A 19,648-nucleotide genomic window follows, 5' to 3' on the forward strand; every position below is an offset into this window, starting at 1 on the left:
CTTTTGTCTCCCCATCTGCCGTGGAGACCAACTGCCTCGTCTGCGCGCAGGAGAACTTCAATACGTTTTTTTTTGCCTTTTTATGAACAATATCAATACACAGACTGTTGATTTGGACCTCAATAAAACGGGGTTGCATTAGCTTCAATGTATACAGCTCATCGCGTCATAGTGATTTTGTGCCAACGTGGAAATAATATTTTCTTTAAATATGTATTTTGTAAGGAAATAAATGTCAACGGTAGAAAATAATGTTGCACTTGTACTCACCCGCCGGACATGAGGGAGGATGTGTTGTGCCGTGTGGCAGCAGGTAGTTGCAGCTGGTGCAGTGGACCTCGCCAGTGATGCCCGCTCGTTTCTTGGTGACGAGTTAGTGAGTCTTCCTCCGTGTATCTGTCGTCCCCTCTCCTCTTTCACTCCCACTTATTCCCCTCAGAGAGCGCACTGAAGCGTTGCGCATTGATATAAACACAGGCGCGGTCACGGCACTCACACACGCGCGCGCGCACGCACACACACTCACACACACACGCGTCCTTTGGCAAAATGCGCTGCCTTGTCTGATTTACAGTCCTTGCAGAGAGAGAGAGAGATGTGGGCGTCAGGATGGAGAGAGAACAGCGATCATTTGGCTGTAGTGAAGATTTTGGGGGTCGATGTAACGTGATGAATGACAACACGGGAACATGCAGCTGGTCGGTGCGGGCACACTGTCAACCGCATGCACATGTGTAGTAAACATTTTCAGGTTTTAATGTTCAGATTCGCTGCGTAATTGGTACTATTTGAGGTTTCGTGCGCCTGAACTTCCCCAAAACACAGAGAACACAGGGACACAATAATCTGAGGCAGCAGACATCACATCAAGCCTTTTTCTAGTCATTCAAAAATAAAATAAAAATCTTTATGATGCATTTTTTGACATCTAATTGTGGCTACAGAATCATTCCACACTGCACTCACTTCTATTTACGCTTTGCACAATATTCCGAGTACAATTTCGGTCACGTTTCTGGAAACAGCTGCACGAGACTCACACGAGGGTTGGAAATTGTCTTGGCTACTATGGGCAATGTGGAAATTGGGAATTTGGCCACTATTACAGCTTGGGTACGACGATCCACAGCGTTTGCCATCGGGTGAATGCATTATTCATTAACTAAATGCTTCTGTCTAATGAGCATTTAATGGATTATTCTGCATCAAAACGCTCTGCTTTGGTTAAATGTCCTGGTGGTTATGGAGCCAACTTCAGAGAATGGGGAGTCCTCGGGCGCATTAGTTACAGTATAATTATACTACAGACTGGAGGGGGGGGCGTTATTTGGTGTTAGATAATATTTTCCTGTAATTTAAATATCAATCCTTGGAACACTTTGAAACATTCAGCATCACCACATCCTTTCATGGGTCGATTTGCATTATATGCCCATGATTGAATTTGCCACAGCTCATGCTTTTGTCTCTGTTGTCTGTGCTAAAAAAAGTCTGAGATTTTGAAAATATTTCTCATAATAATGATAATAATATAAGTGTTGAAATGATTGGCTGTTCAGATGAAGGTGTGTGGTGACAAATGTGTTAAATGTGGTTGTAAATCCTTGTACTTTTCTTGTTTTAATTTTGGAACAAAGCCAAAGAACATCAAAATCATACATTTTGCATCAACCTTGAATTTTTAAGTTTAATTATTCATTTGTGTGCTATTTGAAAATAAACAAAAATAACTCATTTATATATATATAAGTTCCCAATTTTAATCCGTATGTTGTTATTTTGGAGTTAACACACAGATAACATCTGCTCCAACGTTTTTGTTTTTTTGTGTGATTTGTGGATCGTATCTTTTTTTCTGTGGAAAAGTGGAGTTTTGTGTGTCTCCTCGGGTGTCGCTCCTCTCCTCCATCCTGCTCTGATTTTTTTTCTCTCTCTCTCTCTCTCAGTTGAGAAAGAGAGGCCGGCTCAAACTGAGCAGGACTCGTGCGAGCTGCATTCACTCAACTCAAAAAAAAAAAAAAAAAAACAAGGACAAGAACGCCACAGAATTAACCCGCTTTTACGCACAAAGTCGATCCAGACGCGGGTGAAAGAGAGGATAATGTGAAGACCCGCAGTTGCCACAGTTGCTGGACTCAGTCAAACTGTAACCGGGAAAGATGGCGAGGACTCGGACTCGCATGCTCCTCGCCTTGCTGGCTTTGCTGGGAATTTTCTTTCTCCATGTCTCGGTGAGAGGGGAGCAACAGGCGGAGGAGGAGGCGGCGGCGGCGGCGGCGGCGGAGGAGGAGGAGAGGTCCTGTCAAGGAGCCTTCGACCTTTATTTTGTCCTGGACAAGTGAGTGTCCGCTATTATTTATGGCTTTGTTAGTTTCTCATCGTTGCGCGCTGCCATGCAACCGCCCTGTAGTTGTTTGTTTGGAAACGCGGAACGCGTCAGTGTTGACCCAGACTTGCACGTCTCTGATTGTTGTTGTTGTTATTGTTGTTATTGTTGTTGTTGTTAACAGAAAAGTATCAGGTTTTAACTTAGTGGCTCGGTGTGTTGTTAAGCATCACAAACACGACGTGGAGTAATAAAGCAGTCACATGTTTGATGGGATGATGATGACTATGCCCCCAGAGAGCGAGAGCCTTTGAGCGCCGGTATTTCTGTAGGTAAACGATAATATTTGTGACGTTAGATCGTCACTTTATTCTCCATGTGTCTCTTTTCGTCCGGTTCATTGCGGCGAGGCTGAAGGTTTTACCCACGGGATGTGGGCAGGGCGAGCAGGATGGATAGAGTTTCAGGCCGATGACGCCTGCGGACACAGCTGCAGCAGCTGCCCCGCAGTGGCAACATATTCCCCGGTGATGTTTTTAACAGTCCCCCCTCCTCCTCCTCCTCCTCCCTCCATCCACAGTGAGAGCGAATGTATCCTGTGCCGGTCATTAGAAGCACCGACCCATTGTTTATTGTTTCTCTGCTGATACAATGAACTAAGAAATACGTTGTTTTTTTTAACAGATCAGGGATTAGGGCTGGACTATTATGCCCAATTATTATTGTAAAAAATATGTTCAGATTAATCAGTGAAGTCTTTATGGACAGAAATAGTTTTAAGTAGACATATTTTACACATCTGAGGTCAAACATTCACAGGGATTATGTTTGAGTTGTACCTTAACATGTGTTTGTGCAATGCATAAACATCCAGTCACTACATATTTAAACCTTGCTGTATTATAATTGAATAATTACACCCCAATATTATTGAATTACTGTGCAGCTTTGACACCGATGAACAATTTGTGAGAACAACATTTGGCTTCAACACAATTTGAATCAGAAACAGGCAACACAATAACTGTATATGATGTTACCTTTCCATCTTATATCTTAAAAAAACAACATAGGCTACACCTAGACTTGATCTTATGCTGATGCATGCAAAAAATGAGGGGGGTAGAGGGTGGGAGTTCATAGGAGTCCATTGAAGGCTGACTGGAAATGGAGCATGATGAGAGGAAGAATGTGCAACAAAGGTTCCAGAGCCTGATTTAACTCCAAGATCTTGATTACTTACGCCTCTCGGACGTCAAGACTGCCAGGAACCCGTTGACCCCATTTCTACCATCATTACCAACCTTCAGCTTTTAGCTGAAATGTCACATTTTAACAAATATCATCATCTGTAACTTATTGGACGCAAGAGTGACTCATTAGACTTTTTTTTTTTCACATAACGGCGTAATCTTTCATGCAGACTTCATGATCACAGTCGTGTTTGCGTTCTTGCTGCGTGAGCTGGACTGCGCCACTAATTATCAGTGAGCAATCTTTCTGCAGACTGTGCTGTTTATGTCTGCTCAGACATGATAATTGACATTTTTGTCAAATCTGGGCTTCGAGCCGCAGGTTCGAGATAATGCACACGGACGCAGTACAATCAAACACGTCGAAACATGCTTACAGGAGCAGAGCAAACGCTGAATTTGTAGTTGAAGGAAACCAAGCTGTTATTCAAAAGAATGAGCGAGTGCTGGGGGGGTTTTCAAACACAGCTCAACACCATGTTGGTGATGTAATGCATGGCCGTCTTTGGTTTCAATGTGCTCAGATCTTATGAGCTTCAAGGTGGACACATCAAGTATATTTGATGATGTCCACAGCAACATCTGCTGGCTAACGTTTGCTTCAAAACATTCAGGAGAAGCCTGTGAATCCACACATGGCCAAGTCTCTGGTACGCCTCTGTTTTGTTTGACTGTCTGGAGCTGCATGCTGCAGCAGGCCTTCAGAAAACTGCTGATCTTTCTCTTAAAATGGCATCAACTTGTCGGCAGATCTCGTCTAGGATTTCAGTGTTAGAGGAAAGAGAGAAGAATGTACATTAGGGATATTTTTACACGTCTCCACTGGTGTCCGTCTCTTGTCTTTATTGAGTGACTCGTGTTTGACTGTGACTCTTTGATGTCCAGAGGCAGAGACGTGCTGCGCGCACTCCTCTGGGAGCATCTCAGTAGACACGGAATGGAGATTAGAAAAACTACCAACGGCTCACAGCATTCCTGCACTCCATGTCTGACCCACACCCCATACCACGCTGCATTTTTCCCCTCTCTCCTTTTGGTTTTCCCCGCAAATAGAATAATAGGTGTTGTGTTTTATGACAGGGTTCAGAAGAGGGCAATTTGTTTTCACAGATACTTTGCTTTGGAGTGGGGCCGTGTATTGGCAAGAATTTGGCACAAAATATCCAGATTCAGGGAGGACTTATTATTAGTGAGCTAAAAGAGAATGTGCTTTCATAGTATGCACATTTTGAAATGCAGGTAGACGGCTGAGTGATGCTGCTGGAAGATGGCGGCAGTTTGAAAGTGCCGTCTGTCTTACAAACGGGATTGAATGAGTTTTTCTTTGTACACTTGTCTGGAGACAATGTGAAGTCCATCCATCCATCCATCCATTTTCTACCACTTTAAGTTCCAATCTCAACTGACATAGGGCGATAGGCAGGGTTCACCCCGGATAGAGGGCCACATAGAAACAATCGACAATACACTCACACTCTCAATTTAGAGCACATGTGTCAAACTCAAGGCCCGGGGGCCAGATGTGGCCCGCCACGTCATTTTATGTGGCCCGCGAGTGGTTAATTGGTCTTAAAAATCTGTGTTAAAATAGGTTTATGCTGCTTTAAGGCGTGCGTTTAGCATAAACTACATTTCCCACAATGCATGGCAATTGCGTTACCCGCAAAGTGACGGCATCACCATCGCGGACCAGGTTACATCTATAATGCATCATATTTGTAACTTGAATAAGCAATACATACAGAACGTTATTTAGCAATATGTTACGGAGTAGTTACCTTTATTTTACATTATATGTGGTTACATTAATTTCTCTATGACGGTTACATCTGGCCCTTTGAGAGTTATGCTGATGTGGCCCTCAGAGAACATGAGTTTGACACCCCTGGTTTAGAGTGTCCAATTTACCTAATCCTGAAATCTGCACGTCTTTGGACTGTGGGAGGAAACCGGAGAACCCCAGAGAAAGTCCATGCACACACGGGGAGAACCTGCAAAGTCCATGCAGAAACAATGTGAAAGTCTAGATTGATATCTTCTTCTAGCAAGGGCCACGCGGTGGTATAGTGACTCGTTTCCATGTTGTGGGTTCTACGTTTTCCACTGCACAAAAACACACAGAGGTTAATTCTCTAAACTGACCGTAGGTGAGGAACGTAGAGTGAATGGTCGTTCGTTTCTATGCGCTTACCCTCCCTTTTCACCCTATGTCGACTGGGATCGGCTCCATCTCGCTGCGACCCTCGTGCGGAGGATAAAGTGGTCGACAATAAATGAATGAATGACCTCGCAAGAAAGTGCAAGCTCCCCCTGGAGATTCCTGCGAGCACAACAGTAATGGAGCAAGAAAGTGACTGGTTAAATGGGGGGGAGGGGGGGGGACAAAAGAGCAGCCATGAATCTAAACCAGCTCCCACTTTTCACCCCGTTTATGACCCTCTTACACACACACACATTCTCTGCCTGAGAGTGGTGTCTGAGCTGTTTGATGTCCTTAAAAAGACACTCACTCTTACCCCTGCTGAGTGTCACTCTGGCATCTCTGTGTTGTCCATGTCGCAGCCTCTACACTCTGTGAAGGCCCAACCTGTTGTTGGACTGGCTGTGCTCACTGGGACCATCTGTTCCCCTTCACAGTCTCACACACACACACACACACACACATACTGATACTTTACGCACACAGACACAAGGGCAGCTGCCTGCTACATGGTCCCTGCTAGAGGCAGACTGCTACATCTGTCCCCGTCTAACCTCAGCCCTCTGGCCCGGCAGCAATTAGCCCCCATTAGCAGCCTCCTGGGACTGGGTTTCATTAAGGAGACAGTCATCGTGTCCTCAGTCGCATGTAACGAGCTAACCAGCAGCGCTCACCGTTGACAGGTTACAGCACAAAGTAAGTAAGTGTATGTGACTGTCTATGAACACAAAATTGTAAAAAAAAAAAAAAGTGTAGCCCAGGAAGTAGCACAGATGCAAAAACAACTCCATTTGAATAGAACTCTATGGGGAAATGTCTTTCTTTGTTTTTGTCTTCCTAAGTAGTTAAATGTTCACAAATATATCTATCTATCCATTCATCCATCTGCTATGGCTTTATCCTCCACATGAGGGTTGCGGGGGGGCGCTGTGCAGCTGACATAGCAGGGCAATAGGGGGACAGTTTGCCATTCCATCACAGGGACACACATTGAGACAAACTATCATCCGCTCTCACACTCACGGTCGATTTAGAGTGTCTCCATAATATTGCATGTTTTTGGACTGTGGAAGGGAACTGAAGAACCCGGAGAAAACCCACGCACACAAAGCAAACTCCATGCAGAAAGTCGCTTGCTCCAACCGGTTCGCGAACCCGGTCTCCACAGGCAAGACTGCTAACTACTACACCAAACGTGTGGCCCTTAAATATATATATCTATATAGAAAACAGACCATAAAGCACTGTATATAATTGTCCGGCAGCTATCATGTCATCGGTCAAAATCAAAGAATCTCAAGGCTTCACAATGGGAGTTCATTTTGCAGTCCATGACGGTGACGTTTTGAATCACAATCCTACAGAGTCCCATATGCTGGACGATGATGTCACTGGTTACGACGACATCTTTCCCTAAAGTCCCTGTGTTTTTGTTTCTGTTTTTTTTCAGATCTGGAAGTGTTAAGCATCACTGGCTGGAGATTTACACCTTTGTGAAGCAGTTGGCAGAGAAGTTTATCAGGTACAAACAGAACTGATCATCATTCATGTTTTTCAAAACATTTTCCTGTTGTGTATTAATGAGAAACAACAACACTGCGTGTGTGTGTTTGTGTGTGTGTTTGCAGCCCAATGCTGAGAATGTCCTTCATCGTCTTCTCCACGCAAGGAAAGATCATCATGAAACTGACTGAGAACAGGTAACAGTTCAGTTTGTGTGTAGACGTTAAGAGCTTGCGTTTGCGGAGGATACATCTCTGGTCTGGTGTGCATTTCCACTGTGGGGTGTGTGTGTGTGTTTGTGTGTGTGTGTGTGTGTGTAGGCCAGATGGCTACATCAGCTACATAAAGAGCATGACATCATACAAGCAGAATACACTGTAGCCAGCCAATAAATTATGTGAAGAACAAGAATGTGCTGACATTATTTGTTGAGAAACACAAGCAGCCTTGAACCCCCTCTCTGAAGGGTATATATACTGTTTAAAAAAAAATTATTTTATTTTTTTTAATGCTCATTTTGTGCCCCACCCTTTAGATGGCAGAACACTGCGCTAGGTACCACAATAGCACGGTGCCAAAAAGTGGGACTTGAACTGAAACTTGAACTGAACAGTACCACTTGATGGAAACAAGACTAATGTAAACTCGATGTAGAATGCAGGGATGTCATGTCTTCAGTGGCTTTATATCTTTTATGCTTTTTTAAATTAGATTTTATTTCATTAAATTTCATCCAGCTGTAGGCAGCAGAAAGCTGGATGACTGCATGCTCAAACCAGCGCAGTCCACTGAGGACAACTTTGGCTGGGGACGAACACTTTACTCGCCAAAGTGCCAAACCACTCTCTGCTGCACTGCCCTTTTATCCTCTCTATTGGGAATTATTCTCGATCTTGTTTTTTTCCTGAGAGAAAATGTCTCCCCGTGTGTGTTTCATTTGGCTACGTTTACTCCACAGAGACGCCATTACTGGAGGCTTGAGGGCGCTGAAAGGTGTCATCCCCGGAGGAGACACATTTATGAACTTGGGCTTGGAGATGGTAAGGCATGGTTTAAATACTCAACAAATCTGCAACCTAACATGAGCATAGTCTTTGCTATAAGACTCAAAACATCCAGTGAGGATCGTCTGACCCTGGCAGCTGGAACTAGGTTGAATTAGATCGGTATGAGGAGTGGCCCTCTTGAGAGGCCTCGTGAAACTGCTGAGCTTTCTAAACAAATATTAAAGACTTTGGGAAATTAAAGCGACAGTTGCACAACTTTTGGCTCTTTTTATTCTTGGTGTTACTTTTCTGCCTCTATTTGGAGACAATGTAACATTATTTTCAGCCTGCATCTGAAAAGGAGCGCCGTCAAGCAATACTATCAGCAATATGCGACTGAGGGTGCGTTTGTGCTTATAACCGAAGCATTTATCTCTTCAAAGCGCTGAACAACTAGGTTTTTTCAAATTTAATACTAAAGTTTTGTGTGAGCTTCTTTGTTTTAGCGTTACTGTTGCCTCCATCTGTCCTGACGTAAATTGTAACGTACACGTTTGCATTTAAATGTTACACACTACAGCTTTAAGCATACTTCTAAACCAACTCCTTATATGGACATCCTGTGGTGTTTGGTGTACATGTCACATCTTTACGAAATGCACTTTTTTGTCTTCTAATGCATTTGTTGAGTTTAAGTTATGACACATTTTATATATCATATTCTTCTAAATAAACAGGAGTTGCGATTATTGTGCAGAAGTCACAAAATATACTGTTTTTGTTTGTTTTGTTCGTTTTGAGCCAAGCGAACTTTGAACTGTGATGTATTTCCAAATTTCAGAAATTCAATGCGATTTAAAATTTGAGTACGTTTTTTTTGTTGTGCTGAAAAAAAAAAAAGGATATAAGACACTCTATATCGCACATTCGTATAGCCTCTGTATATACGTTTTAACATAGTGATGTAAAAAAAAAAGCAGCCTAAATGCTCTGTGTTTTAAGGGTTAACCAAAATGAAACATCCTGACAGGGTTCGTGTTGACATCCTAAAAAAAGCTTGCATCAATCTTTAGTCTCAGTGCAAACTAAAAATAACACTAAGCCCAAACTAATGTGTACTGAGCCATACACAAACATGTTTTTATACGTGATAGTTCCCTTTTAAGGGCATTATATTGTCTTAAATTCTCAGTTTACTTCAGTGGTTCAGACGCTTGACCAATATCCTCTTTGCAATTGCAGGCAAATACACAGATTGATCAAGAGAAGTATGGTAAGCGCTGTATGATCGGCTCGTCGCACACATGCTTAGAATTCATGAATAATGTCAGTGAATATGAAACCTTTGTGCTCTTCAGGAACTGCCAGTGTCATCATCGCTCTCACTGATGGAGAACTTAATGAGTGGCAGTTTGACACAGCTCAGCGAGAGGTAGGATGTTCAAATTATTGTCAACACTTGATGTGTTGTTGTTGTTGTTTTTTTGATTGATGCACTTGTGATATGAGGGAACTACGGTGGCCTTTTGGCATAAAAAGGTTTCTTCTAATCTATGAAAACCAAACAATTTAAAGTGATTATTCACACATACGTATGCGTTAGTATAATTAATTTCTGCCCATTAACCTTCGTAAATGTCACACACTGTACCTTAATTATTAATATCTAAATTATTATATCATATTATCAAGATTTGGGACTTACCCAGAATTTGCCTTTCGTGTCTGGGAAAAACTCATTCCTATGAAAAAAAGAAAAAGAAAGCATTTTTAGTGTTCATTACAAGACACATTTCAAAGTTGACGTGAATCGATATTTAAGTACGATCCACCTTTGTGGCAGCATCTTAATTATGCTACATCAGGTCACTGATAACTCTCAGACGAGAGGTGAAACTTCGGCAAGATTTGCTGTTATTGATTTAATGTTTTTTTTTTGCTGCACTGCATTTTGGTTTCTATCTTCTTTCCTTGCAGGCACAGAGGGCCAGGTCTATGGGGGCGACTGTCTATTGTGTAGGGGTCAAAGAGTTCAATCAGACCCAGGTAGGATCTACAGCAGGGGAGTTTGAGGGGTCTCAAACTCAAACTCGCGGCCCACCAAATAATATCAACTTATAATGAGTTTAGAGCTGAAACTATTAATTGATTATTAATCGATTACTAAATGAATCGGCTTGAAGCTTTTTTCATGATTAAAACAATATTTCGGATCGTTTTAGCTTCTTTAATGTGAATATTTTCTTTGTTTCTTTGCTCCACATAACAAATAAATCCTTAAAACGGAATCATTTTGGTTTGTGGGCAAAAAAAAGACATTTGAGAACGTCATCATTGCCAGGTTTGACAAACACTGATCAACGTTTTTTTTTAAAGAATTTTCTGACATTTTCTGAACCAAACGAGTAATCGAGAAAATAATCGACAGATTAATCAATTACGAAAATAATCATTAGTTGCAGCTCTGAATGAGCTATTTCTGTATGTTTTTTATTATTATGTTATGTTTACTATGTCATAAATACGTTTATATTGTCACCTTTTTTCGTTCCATATCAAAACAATCACTTTTATTTTGAAATTATGTGAAATATCTTCATAAATATGATTATTTCCATGTTATTTTCTCAAAAAGTTGGCCTTATTTTGAATTCACCGGCCCCTTACTGACCAAACTGGACACTCAGTGGCCCCCAGGTCATTTGAGTTTGAGACCCCTGATATACAGAATGATTCTGAACATGTTACTTTAAAAAAAAAAACACACAAAAAACATAATTATGTCCTTTTTGTCTGTCTGCTTGTTTTTCTAGCTCGCAACCATCGCAGACACAGTGGAACATGTGTTTCCTGTGTGGGGCGGCTTCCAGGCCCTTAGGGGAATCATTGACTCGGTATGACACATGTACATATACCACATGTTTACTCATACAAACACTCGCACTGTGAAAAACAAGAAATGATATCATTGTTGTTAAAGCCTCCGACTCTCTCTCTGCGTGTGTGTGTTTTTTAACTTCCACTTCCAGATCATCAAGAAGTCCTGTATTGAAATTCTGGCAGCAGAGCCGTCCAGCGTGTGCGCAGGAGGTGAGTATTGCGAGTCACGGTGTGCAACCGTGTAAGACGACAGTCGTCCGCAGCCTGCGGAGAGGAACCGCGAGGCGCGGACGCTCATGACTGCGGAGTGACACAGAGCATATTGTCAGTCACGGCCGGGGGAAAATTAGCATAGCCGCTGCTGCCCCAGCATGAGTGCAGACAAGAGGAGGAGGAGAAGGAGGGCGGCGGGTGTTTGGTTGCACGAATTAGCCGCGAATGTTTAAGCATGGATGATTCTCTGGCCTAGTTTGCCACATCCTATATGTGACACAGTCGCTTGGACAACCCTTTCTTCTTCGAGCTCACCTCCTCTCCTCGTGCCCTTGCTTCCGGACGGCTGCAGCAGCGTGAGGAATTAAGAGGCGGAATAGCAGCCAAGAAAAATGCTGAGAGAGAGACTTTATGTGTGGCCAGCTGGATGGATGAGCTCTGACATGACCTTATTAGGACTCACATATGAGAGTGCATTTGGAGCCATACTACCAAGACAGCCCATGTAGATTAATGTCCATTAGAGGAGATAAAGGACAGAGAAGGATGTGAGGGGAGGGGGGTAGCAGCAGCATCAGCATCAGCAGCAGCAGCGCTGAAAAGATGATACTAATGATAAATAAAGATAAAACACAGTTGCACCCATGTGATAATTACAGTGTCTGGGCTCTTGCCAAAGCCGCATGGGTGTTTGTCAGTCGACATGTGGGCAAATATCCTCCAGCGTCATTTATTATTCGATTGATGAGAGACCTAATGGTCAGTGAACTAAGAAAACCAAGGACCCACTTAATTAATGAGGGACTTCAATGTGCCAAACACATGCTTTGTTTGCTTTTGGCTCGTGACGGGAAACCGAATTGAACGCTCAGTTGTGTCATCGCAGCAAATTGTACAACAACAACAACAACAACAACACACAAAAACACAAATAAATGAAAGAAAGCCCATGGCCAAGAGGAAAGGAATTGGGGGTTATAACCTCTAGGTCGCCAGTTCAAATCCTGGGTATGGCTACGGGCTGCATCGCTCCCTGGGCGCAGATAAGTGCTGCCCACTGCTCATGTGCCCACTGCTTGTGTGTGTGTGTGTTCACTACTGGTGTGTAATAAGGATGGGTTAAATGCAGAGGTCAAATTCAGTACCACTAATTGGTGTGTGTGTGCAAAAATAATTCTAATTCTAATTTGATAAGCAGCTCGTAGGAAGGGGAGGAGTGTCTAATAGAGTTTAATTCAGCTCTTGCTATGAAGCAATTTCTCAACCTCCCAGATGTTACCAGTGAGAAAAGCTTCCTTAAGGATGTGGTCGGATCTGTGGACGCAGAAGACACCTTTTTCCATTTTTTCTTTTACACTACTGTTCAAAAGTTTGGGGTCACCTATACAATTTGTTGTGAAATAATGGTTTTTATTCAAAATAATAATTTTGCCCTTCGTCAAAGAACCAGCAAAACTGTTTTCAGCTGTGCTAACATCATTGCACAAGGGTTTTCTAATCATCCAATAGCCTTCTAACACCATTAGCAAACACAATGTACCATTTGAACACTGGAAATGGGCCTCTATACACCTATGTACGTATTCCATTAAAAACCAGACGTTTGCAGCTAGAATAGTCCTTTACCACGTTAACAATGTATAGAGTGTATTTATGATTCTTTAATGTTATATTCATTAAAAAAAGTGATTTTCCTTCAAAAATAAGGACATTTCTAAGTGACCCCAAACTTTTGAATGGTAGTGTATGTTTCTAGAACTGCCTGGAGGTTTTTGCATACCGTGCTGATACACTGTGTGTTAAGATAAGATAAGATAGTCCTTTAATAGTCCTGCAGTGGGGAAATTTCCAAATTGAGCATGTTAAATCACTCTCAGTCGAGCAGTAATTAGAAGCCCTTGAGGTTATATAATCTACAGAGCTTAATTTAGACATCCAAAGGTTACACCTCGCGCTAGAAAACTAAATGTGTCGTGTGTTGCCGACTGAAAGCTTTACCGTAATTCTCGCAGCAGATTCTTCAGACGTTTGACAACAACAATCTGCTTGCGTCCATCTATCCCGACGCATTTAAATATTCATATTAAATGGACTTTGACGTGTTGCATAGGTGTTATGACAGTCGCTCTCTCTGCATATAGTCACGTACCATACACGGCAAAACACACATGTTCTTTAATCAGTGTGCACGCACGCACACACACACACACACACACACACGTGTGTGCACATATCCCTCACGCTGATGTGAAGTGACCAGACCGAGCTGCCTGCAAACAGGCCATCAGACTGGACAGTGAACGTTGGGCCACACTATCAGACATGACAGCACTGATTTCCCTCACACACACACACACACACACACACACACACACACACACACTGAGAGGAGGACACCAAGAGTTGGGCCTCAGATCTGACATGACAGCAGAGATTGCTGCTTTCATTAACGTCTGACCCTTTTCTCCCTGTCTTCCCGTCCTGCTGCGCCCCTCCCTGCCCTTCACTGTCCTGTCACACTAACGTGATTGAAGAGCCACTGTTCGGACAAGCTGTACCTCGTTTCTCTCTCACACACACACACGCACACATGTACCGTATATGAGTATAGTCACACACAGGCAGACACTGGTACAGACGTAATCCTTGTCAGGCATTCAGGTGCAGATGTAAATGGACGCGTGGCCACAGAGGCGGGCAGCAGACAGAAAGGAAAGGGCAGAAGCATAACGTGTGGTACGCGTCGACAGGGCGGCACCAGTCTGTGCCCACCATGCGTCTGACAGCGCTGACCTTTTAGCCCGTCAAGCATCGGCGTGTGCACCGGGTCAGGACGTGATCACTGATTTAAAAAAAAAAAAGATAGAGACGTGAATGTCAATCAAATGCCATGACAGACTTTAAACGATATATTTAGTTTGTTAATATCATAGATTTTAAAGGTGCCATATGTAAGAATGTGACCAAAAAACGGTTACTACATTCAAATTCAAAATACCGAGGTCTTCTAGGTTTCGTTTTCTGACGTAACTGGCAACCCCGTGGTTGCTCTGCAGCTGAGACTCTACTGACTGCAATGATTGGTAGACGGCGGTAGGTGGCGCCACATGCCAAAACATGATTTCAAAACATAAACATGATTTGCAGTCTGCAAAATATTTTTTTTAATGCAAATATTTCGGCTGTACTGTTGTTGTTGGTGAGTTCAGTTTGTTATATGAACATTATTCCTGAGTCTCTGTGACATATTAGGAGGATTTTATGGCCAGTTGCTTTATATTTATTACATAATGCACCTTTAAATAATACTATACATTTCCCTTTTAGTGTACACTTGCAGCTCATGCTATGGGGTTGTTGTGCTGTGTTTTGGTGCACAGCAAACACGATGTTGTATATATTACATCGTCATATTGTGTTGTTTTGATCGTTGTTGTTGGTTTTCAGTGAAACTAGGACAGCGGCAGGGAGATGACACCAGGCGAGATGCACAGCAAATGAATATAATGAGCTGTGCGGGGTAATTGGTTGGTAATTGGGTGGTGGATGTTTCCATGTAGAATTTGAGTGTTGTTGACAAAATGACAGGAACTGCAGTGACAAGCTGAAAGTCGTAGAACATTCGTTAACAAGCGTAAACACACACACACACTCACAAAGTCCCGTGTGTGCACTATTGCAGAGGCCCTGAAGTGCAAATTATAATGACCGATAAGAAAACACAACAAACGTGACAGCAAACGACAGAAAAGAAAGCGGCGAATCAAAAGACACGGCAGCGAATTGTGTGCGTTTATATTTATGGCTTTTTTTCGTGGCTGCGTGTTTGACCTTTAAGGAAAACACCGTCACATAATACACTCACACACTCACACACTCACACACACACTCTGCCGCGTTTTTATTCAGTGATCTTCACGCTGCCGCTTTAAATGTAAAAGGTGTGGCAAATGTTCACTTCTATTAGCCAGAATAATGCTAGAGGAAACCTCGATGAACAGCCAGGGAGCATAAACACACACACACACACAGACCAGGACTGTGCAGCTATTCTTCTTAGGACACTGCATTGACTTCCATTCATTTGGACAGACCAAGGTTATTATAGTTTTGAAATTTTCATTAGTTTGTATTTTTATTTCCTTTTTCCAGTTTTTTTTATTATTATTATTTAAGTTTAGTTTTAGTTAATTCAACAAATGATTTAGTAGTTTTAGTTTAGTTTATAGTTTGAGAAACTGACTAGTTTCAGTTTAGTTTTTATTTAATCTTAGTCTTAGTCTTTCAGGTATTCAAAGAAAGCCTCGATTTGTAGACACTGAAAAGGATGAAAAAATGTGTGACATCAAATGTGGATTATCACATTTGGAAAATGAAGCTGAGTTATCCACAATTCAGGTTTTTTTTTTTTTTCTTTCGTTTTCTTTCGATTTCAATTATTTTTTCACTGCTAGTTTTAGTTTTTGACTTTGTTTTAGTTAACTATAATAGCCCTGGCACAGACTAAACCAAGTGTTATCATTAACCTTAACCACAATTAAAATCTTAGTCCTAAACTTAACTTCCTCAGAAGTGAGCTTCTGCCTCATTAGGACCAGGTTTGGGTCCCCATAAGGACTACTGGTCCTGACAAGCACATACTAAAGACATGTATTCCTCAGAAAACACACACACACACACACACACACACATGTTTGAAGTCCATGCCATGATGCCATAGGTAAGGTCAGACCTACTTTGACAGTGCTCTGCCGCCCTCTGCCCTGCAGCCATGTTTTTAACCAAGTGTTTTTCCCCACCCTCTAACATATGCTGTGCAGCAGCCACAAAGACACTCCAGCATATGCTGGCAAAGCCGCTGTCACTGTGCTCTGACAGTGCCCCGGGAAACGTAAAGGTCAAAGACGCACACATGCACACACACGTGCGAGAACCTCCTGGCTACGGCAGAGTCTGAGAGATATATTTGCGAAGAGCCACACTTGAAGCTTTAGCACCACTGGAGCATATTATGGCCTTTCCACACAGATCTAAACAGGCAGTAATGAAGCATGAACACGCTTTCTTCTGAGTATCGGAGACGGGGAATCGTGTACACTACTGTTCAAAGGTTTGGGGTCACTTAGAAATGTCCTTATTTTTTCAGGAAAAGCACCTTTTTTCAATGAATATAACATTAAATTCATCAGAAATACACTCTATACATTGTTAATGTGGTAAATGACTATTCTAGCTGCAACTGGTTTTTAATGGAATATGTACATACACACTGAGAAATAAAGGTGTTAAGTAGAACCATGAAAGGTTCTTCGGCTTGTCCTCATAGGAGAACCAATTTGGAGGGTTCCACCAAGAACCCTTTTAAAACTATTTATTCAGGAAAGGGGTTTTAAAGGGTTCTCTGGATCAAAATGGTTCTTACTGGAACCATTAGTGTTACCAAGAACCCTTGAAAAACCCCTTTCTTTGGGAAAGGGTTTTTCAGAAGCAAATGGTTCCAGGTAGAACCTCAGCCCTTGTAGAAGGACCCTTTTGGAACCCTCATTTCTAAGAGTGCAGGTGTATCGATGTATAGTGGCCCATTTCCAGCAACCATCTCTCCAGTGCTCTAACGGTACATTGTGTCTGGTAATTGCGTTAGAAGGCGCAAAATTATTATTTTGAATAAAAATCATTACTTCTATTCATTTTGCAACTCTTTTGATGAAGAAAAGTGTGAGTTTTAATGGAAAACACGGCTGAAAATACTTACTTATTTAGGCCTATCGCTCCTCCTGGAGCATCGACCATCCACGACATTACTCCAGCGGTCACGATCTCGGGCTGCTCTGTTTATATTCCTCCATGGTAAACGCCCTTCCTCTCCCACGTCATGTCCTGGTTGAATTATCGTTGATGTTCCTGTAACTTCTTCTTGGCCCGAAGCAAACCCCTTAGCCTCGAGGTGAGGTGGTCCATATTTGTCTGGCCTCTACCCTTCGACCTGTCCATCTTGGGTAGCCCTACCAGGAGTATACACTCCCGCTGGCATAGCTCTTAGGGTCATTGAGACACGCAAACCACCACACCACGTTAAGGAATGGACCGTGTGATGGAGCTGAGAATACACACCTGAGCCTAATCTCTGTCACTTTTGACATCACCTTGAGTCTTTTTTTTTCTTTCTCTCACAGAGACTTTCCAGGTGGTGGTGAGGGGCAACGGATTTCTCCACGCCAGAAACATCGATCAGGTTCTCTGCAGCTTCAAACTGAATGACACACACAGTGTGGGTATGTTCTGCATTTTGCACATGCAATAATAATAATAATAACAACAGTCGTTTTCAAAGGCAAGGACTGTCCTTGATTAAGTTTGGGATTTAAACACTAAAGACTTTCCGCTCCTCATCTTCTGAATATGTCCTTTGTAAATATACATCTAAAGTAAAAAAAAAAAAAAAAGATCATCTGTGGAGAAAACTGAAATAGATTGATGTGTTTAATGTGCTTCCTATTACAGCAAATGCTGCGATACATTAATGTGCACACTCAAGTGTGATCATAGGATTCTGGTTGGGCTCATGTGGGAAGTGTTTCTCCACAGCAGATGTTTAAACTTCTCCTTCATGCCGTGTGATGTATTTGTTTTAATTGTCCAGATGAGAGACCAGCTGAAATAGAGGACACCTTCCTGCTCTGTCCTGCTCCAGTCGTAGAGGAGGTTGGGAGGTAAGCTGGATTTTTTTTTTCTTTTTAAACTCTCACCACCTTTTAACCCCACGCCGTTCCTCTGCCGTTTGCCTCGAGTTGCCGCTCTGAGCTCCATGCACTTAGATCCTTTTGCCGGAATGCGTGCGAGTTTGGCGTGTGGACGCAGAAAGACCGCCGTCCTTGAACAAATTAGGGCCAAAGTCACCGAGTTGTCTGTGATCAATCAGTGTTTGTCACAGCTAACGAAGCCAGACACCAATCACGAGGGGGACAACAGGAGTAGAGCCCAGGAACACGACTTAATGAGAGCCTGCTGGAGAGGACTTTCACAACCATGTATTTGCGTGCATGTGATGTTTCCCAATCTCAGTCTGACACTTTGGGAGCGAGGAAGTGTGAGTGGAGCCGGTTAAGCAGTGTAAAGTTTCCTCTGCGGGCTTCTAACTTTGCTCCTGGAGATTCAGAGAGGGGTGCTGGCGGGCTGAGCTCAGAGTGAGCCAAGGCCCCCGACGGCCTTCCTGTCCCCCCCGCTGCCTGCAGTCCCGTGCATAATTATACACTCAGGCCTGCGGCCTCAGACACCTTCCAGTCATCATCTGTCTTGTTGCTGTCACTCAGATTTCGAGCATCATTTGAGCTCGTCTTGTCCACCGGTGAAAAGAGATGCCGAAAAAGAGGAATTTTGCTTTCATGCACTGGCTTTAAAGAGCCAGTGTGTCAGTGACAACGAACAGTGACGGTGCAAATTGTGTTAAATATGGAGGAGTCATCAGAGAACTTACAGTGGACTTCACATACTAGAAAGTAGATGGTTCTTCTTCATTTTACAGAGTAATTTTCCTGATTTGTCCATTTTGGCTGCTGTAGAAACATGGTGGCACAGGATGGCCGTCTCTGCAAAGCAAGGTCCTTATAAAAGTCTTATTCTAAGGCTGTGATGACAGCAGTGGCAACAATAGGTTAATTATGAAACACTCAAGGTTTCATCAAAAATACATTTATCTTAGATACCTGAGCGTAAAGGAAGATAAACATGTCCATTAGCCGCTCCTCAGTGTGTCTTTGTGTCTGACAGTGTGGCAGGTTTAGCTGCTCCTCTGGAGCATCATTACACATCGCAACGGTGCCTGAAGGAGACATGCGTCCATGTAACACAGGACCATTAGAGCAGAGGCAGTGGCGCCGAACATCCTGAGAGCTGGAGGAAGTCAGCTGTGAATGGCTGAAGGGCTCAAAGTGGAGGCCAACAGCTGGCTGATGACTTCTGGGCTGTGGAGTAATGACATGGCAAATAGATACAGGGAACGATGTGTGGTGAGGTTGATGGTGCCACTGGACAGGCTGGACAGGTGTTTGTGCTACTGGACTATCATTTGTGGGCCACACTGGGGCAAAAGGGATGTTATGCAAGTCTTCTCAGATGTGGAGTTTTTTTATATATATATCTTAGTTAAAGTTGAATAACTTTAGAATGACAACATATAAAATATTGTACAGTATGTTCTTGGGTTTTTACACAATTAATCTTTTACATAGTTACACTACCGTTCAAAAGTTTGGAGTCACTTAGAAATGTCCTTATTTTTGAAGGAAAA

The 19,648-nt window shown here is 42.7% G+C and overlaps 1 protein-coding gene across 1 annotated transcript in view; it reads left to right on the forward strand.

The window, feature by feature from the left end:
* The first annotated feature begins 2,013 nt into the window (after positions 1-2,013).
* The window catches only part of antxr1d (ANTXR cell adhesion molecule 1d), a 28,442-nt gene continuing 10,807 nt past the window's right edge, over positions 2,014-19,648 (forward strand). Inside the window, exons 1-11 of the mRNA XM_083897278.1 lie at positions 2,014-2,338; positions 7,230-7,301; positions 7,408-7,479; positions 8,241-8,322; positions 9,511-9,541; positions 9,627-9,700; positions 10,246-10,314; positions 11,082-11,162; positions 11,298-11,358; positions 17,535-17,633; positions 18,002-18,071. Coding sequence (XP_083753404.1) covers positions 2,160-2,338; positions 7,230-7,301; positions 7,408-7,479; positions 8,241-8,322; positions 9,511-9,541; positions 9,627-9,700; positions 10,246-10,314; positions 11,082-11,162; positions 11,298-11,358; positions 17,535-17,633; positions 18,002-18,071 — 890 coding nt within the window. The 5' untranslated portion in view covers positions 2,014-2,159. The remainder of the gene's footprint in view (positions 2,339-7,229; positions 7,302-7,407; positions 7,480-8,240; positions 8,323-9,510; positions 9,542-9,626; positions 9,701-10,245; positions 10,315-11,081; positions 11,163-11,297; positions 11,359-17,534; positions 17,634-18,001; positions 18,072-19,648) is intronic.

Source organism: Microchirus variegatus, assembly GCF_963457635.1.
Source record: "Microchirus variegatus genome assembly, chromosome: 11".
Taxonomy (NCBI): domain Eukaryota; kingdom Metazoa; phylum Chordata; class Actinopteri; order Pleuronectiformes; family Soleidae; genus Microchirus; species Microchirus variegatus.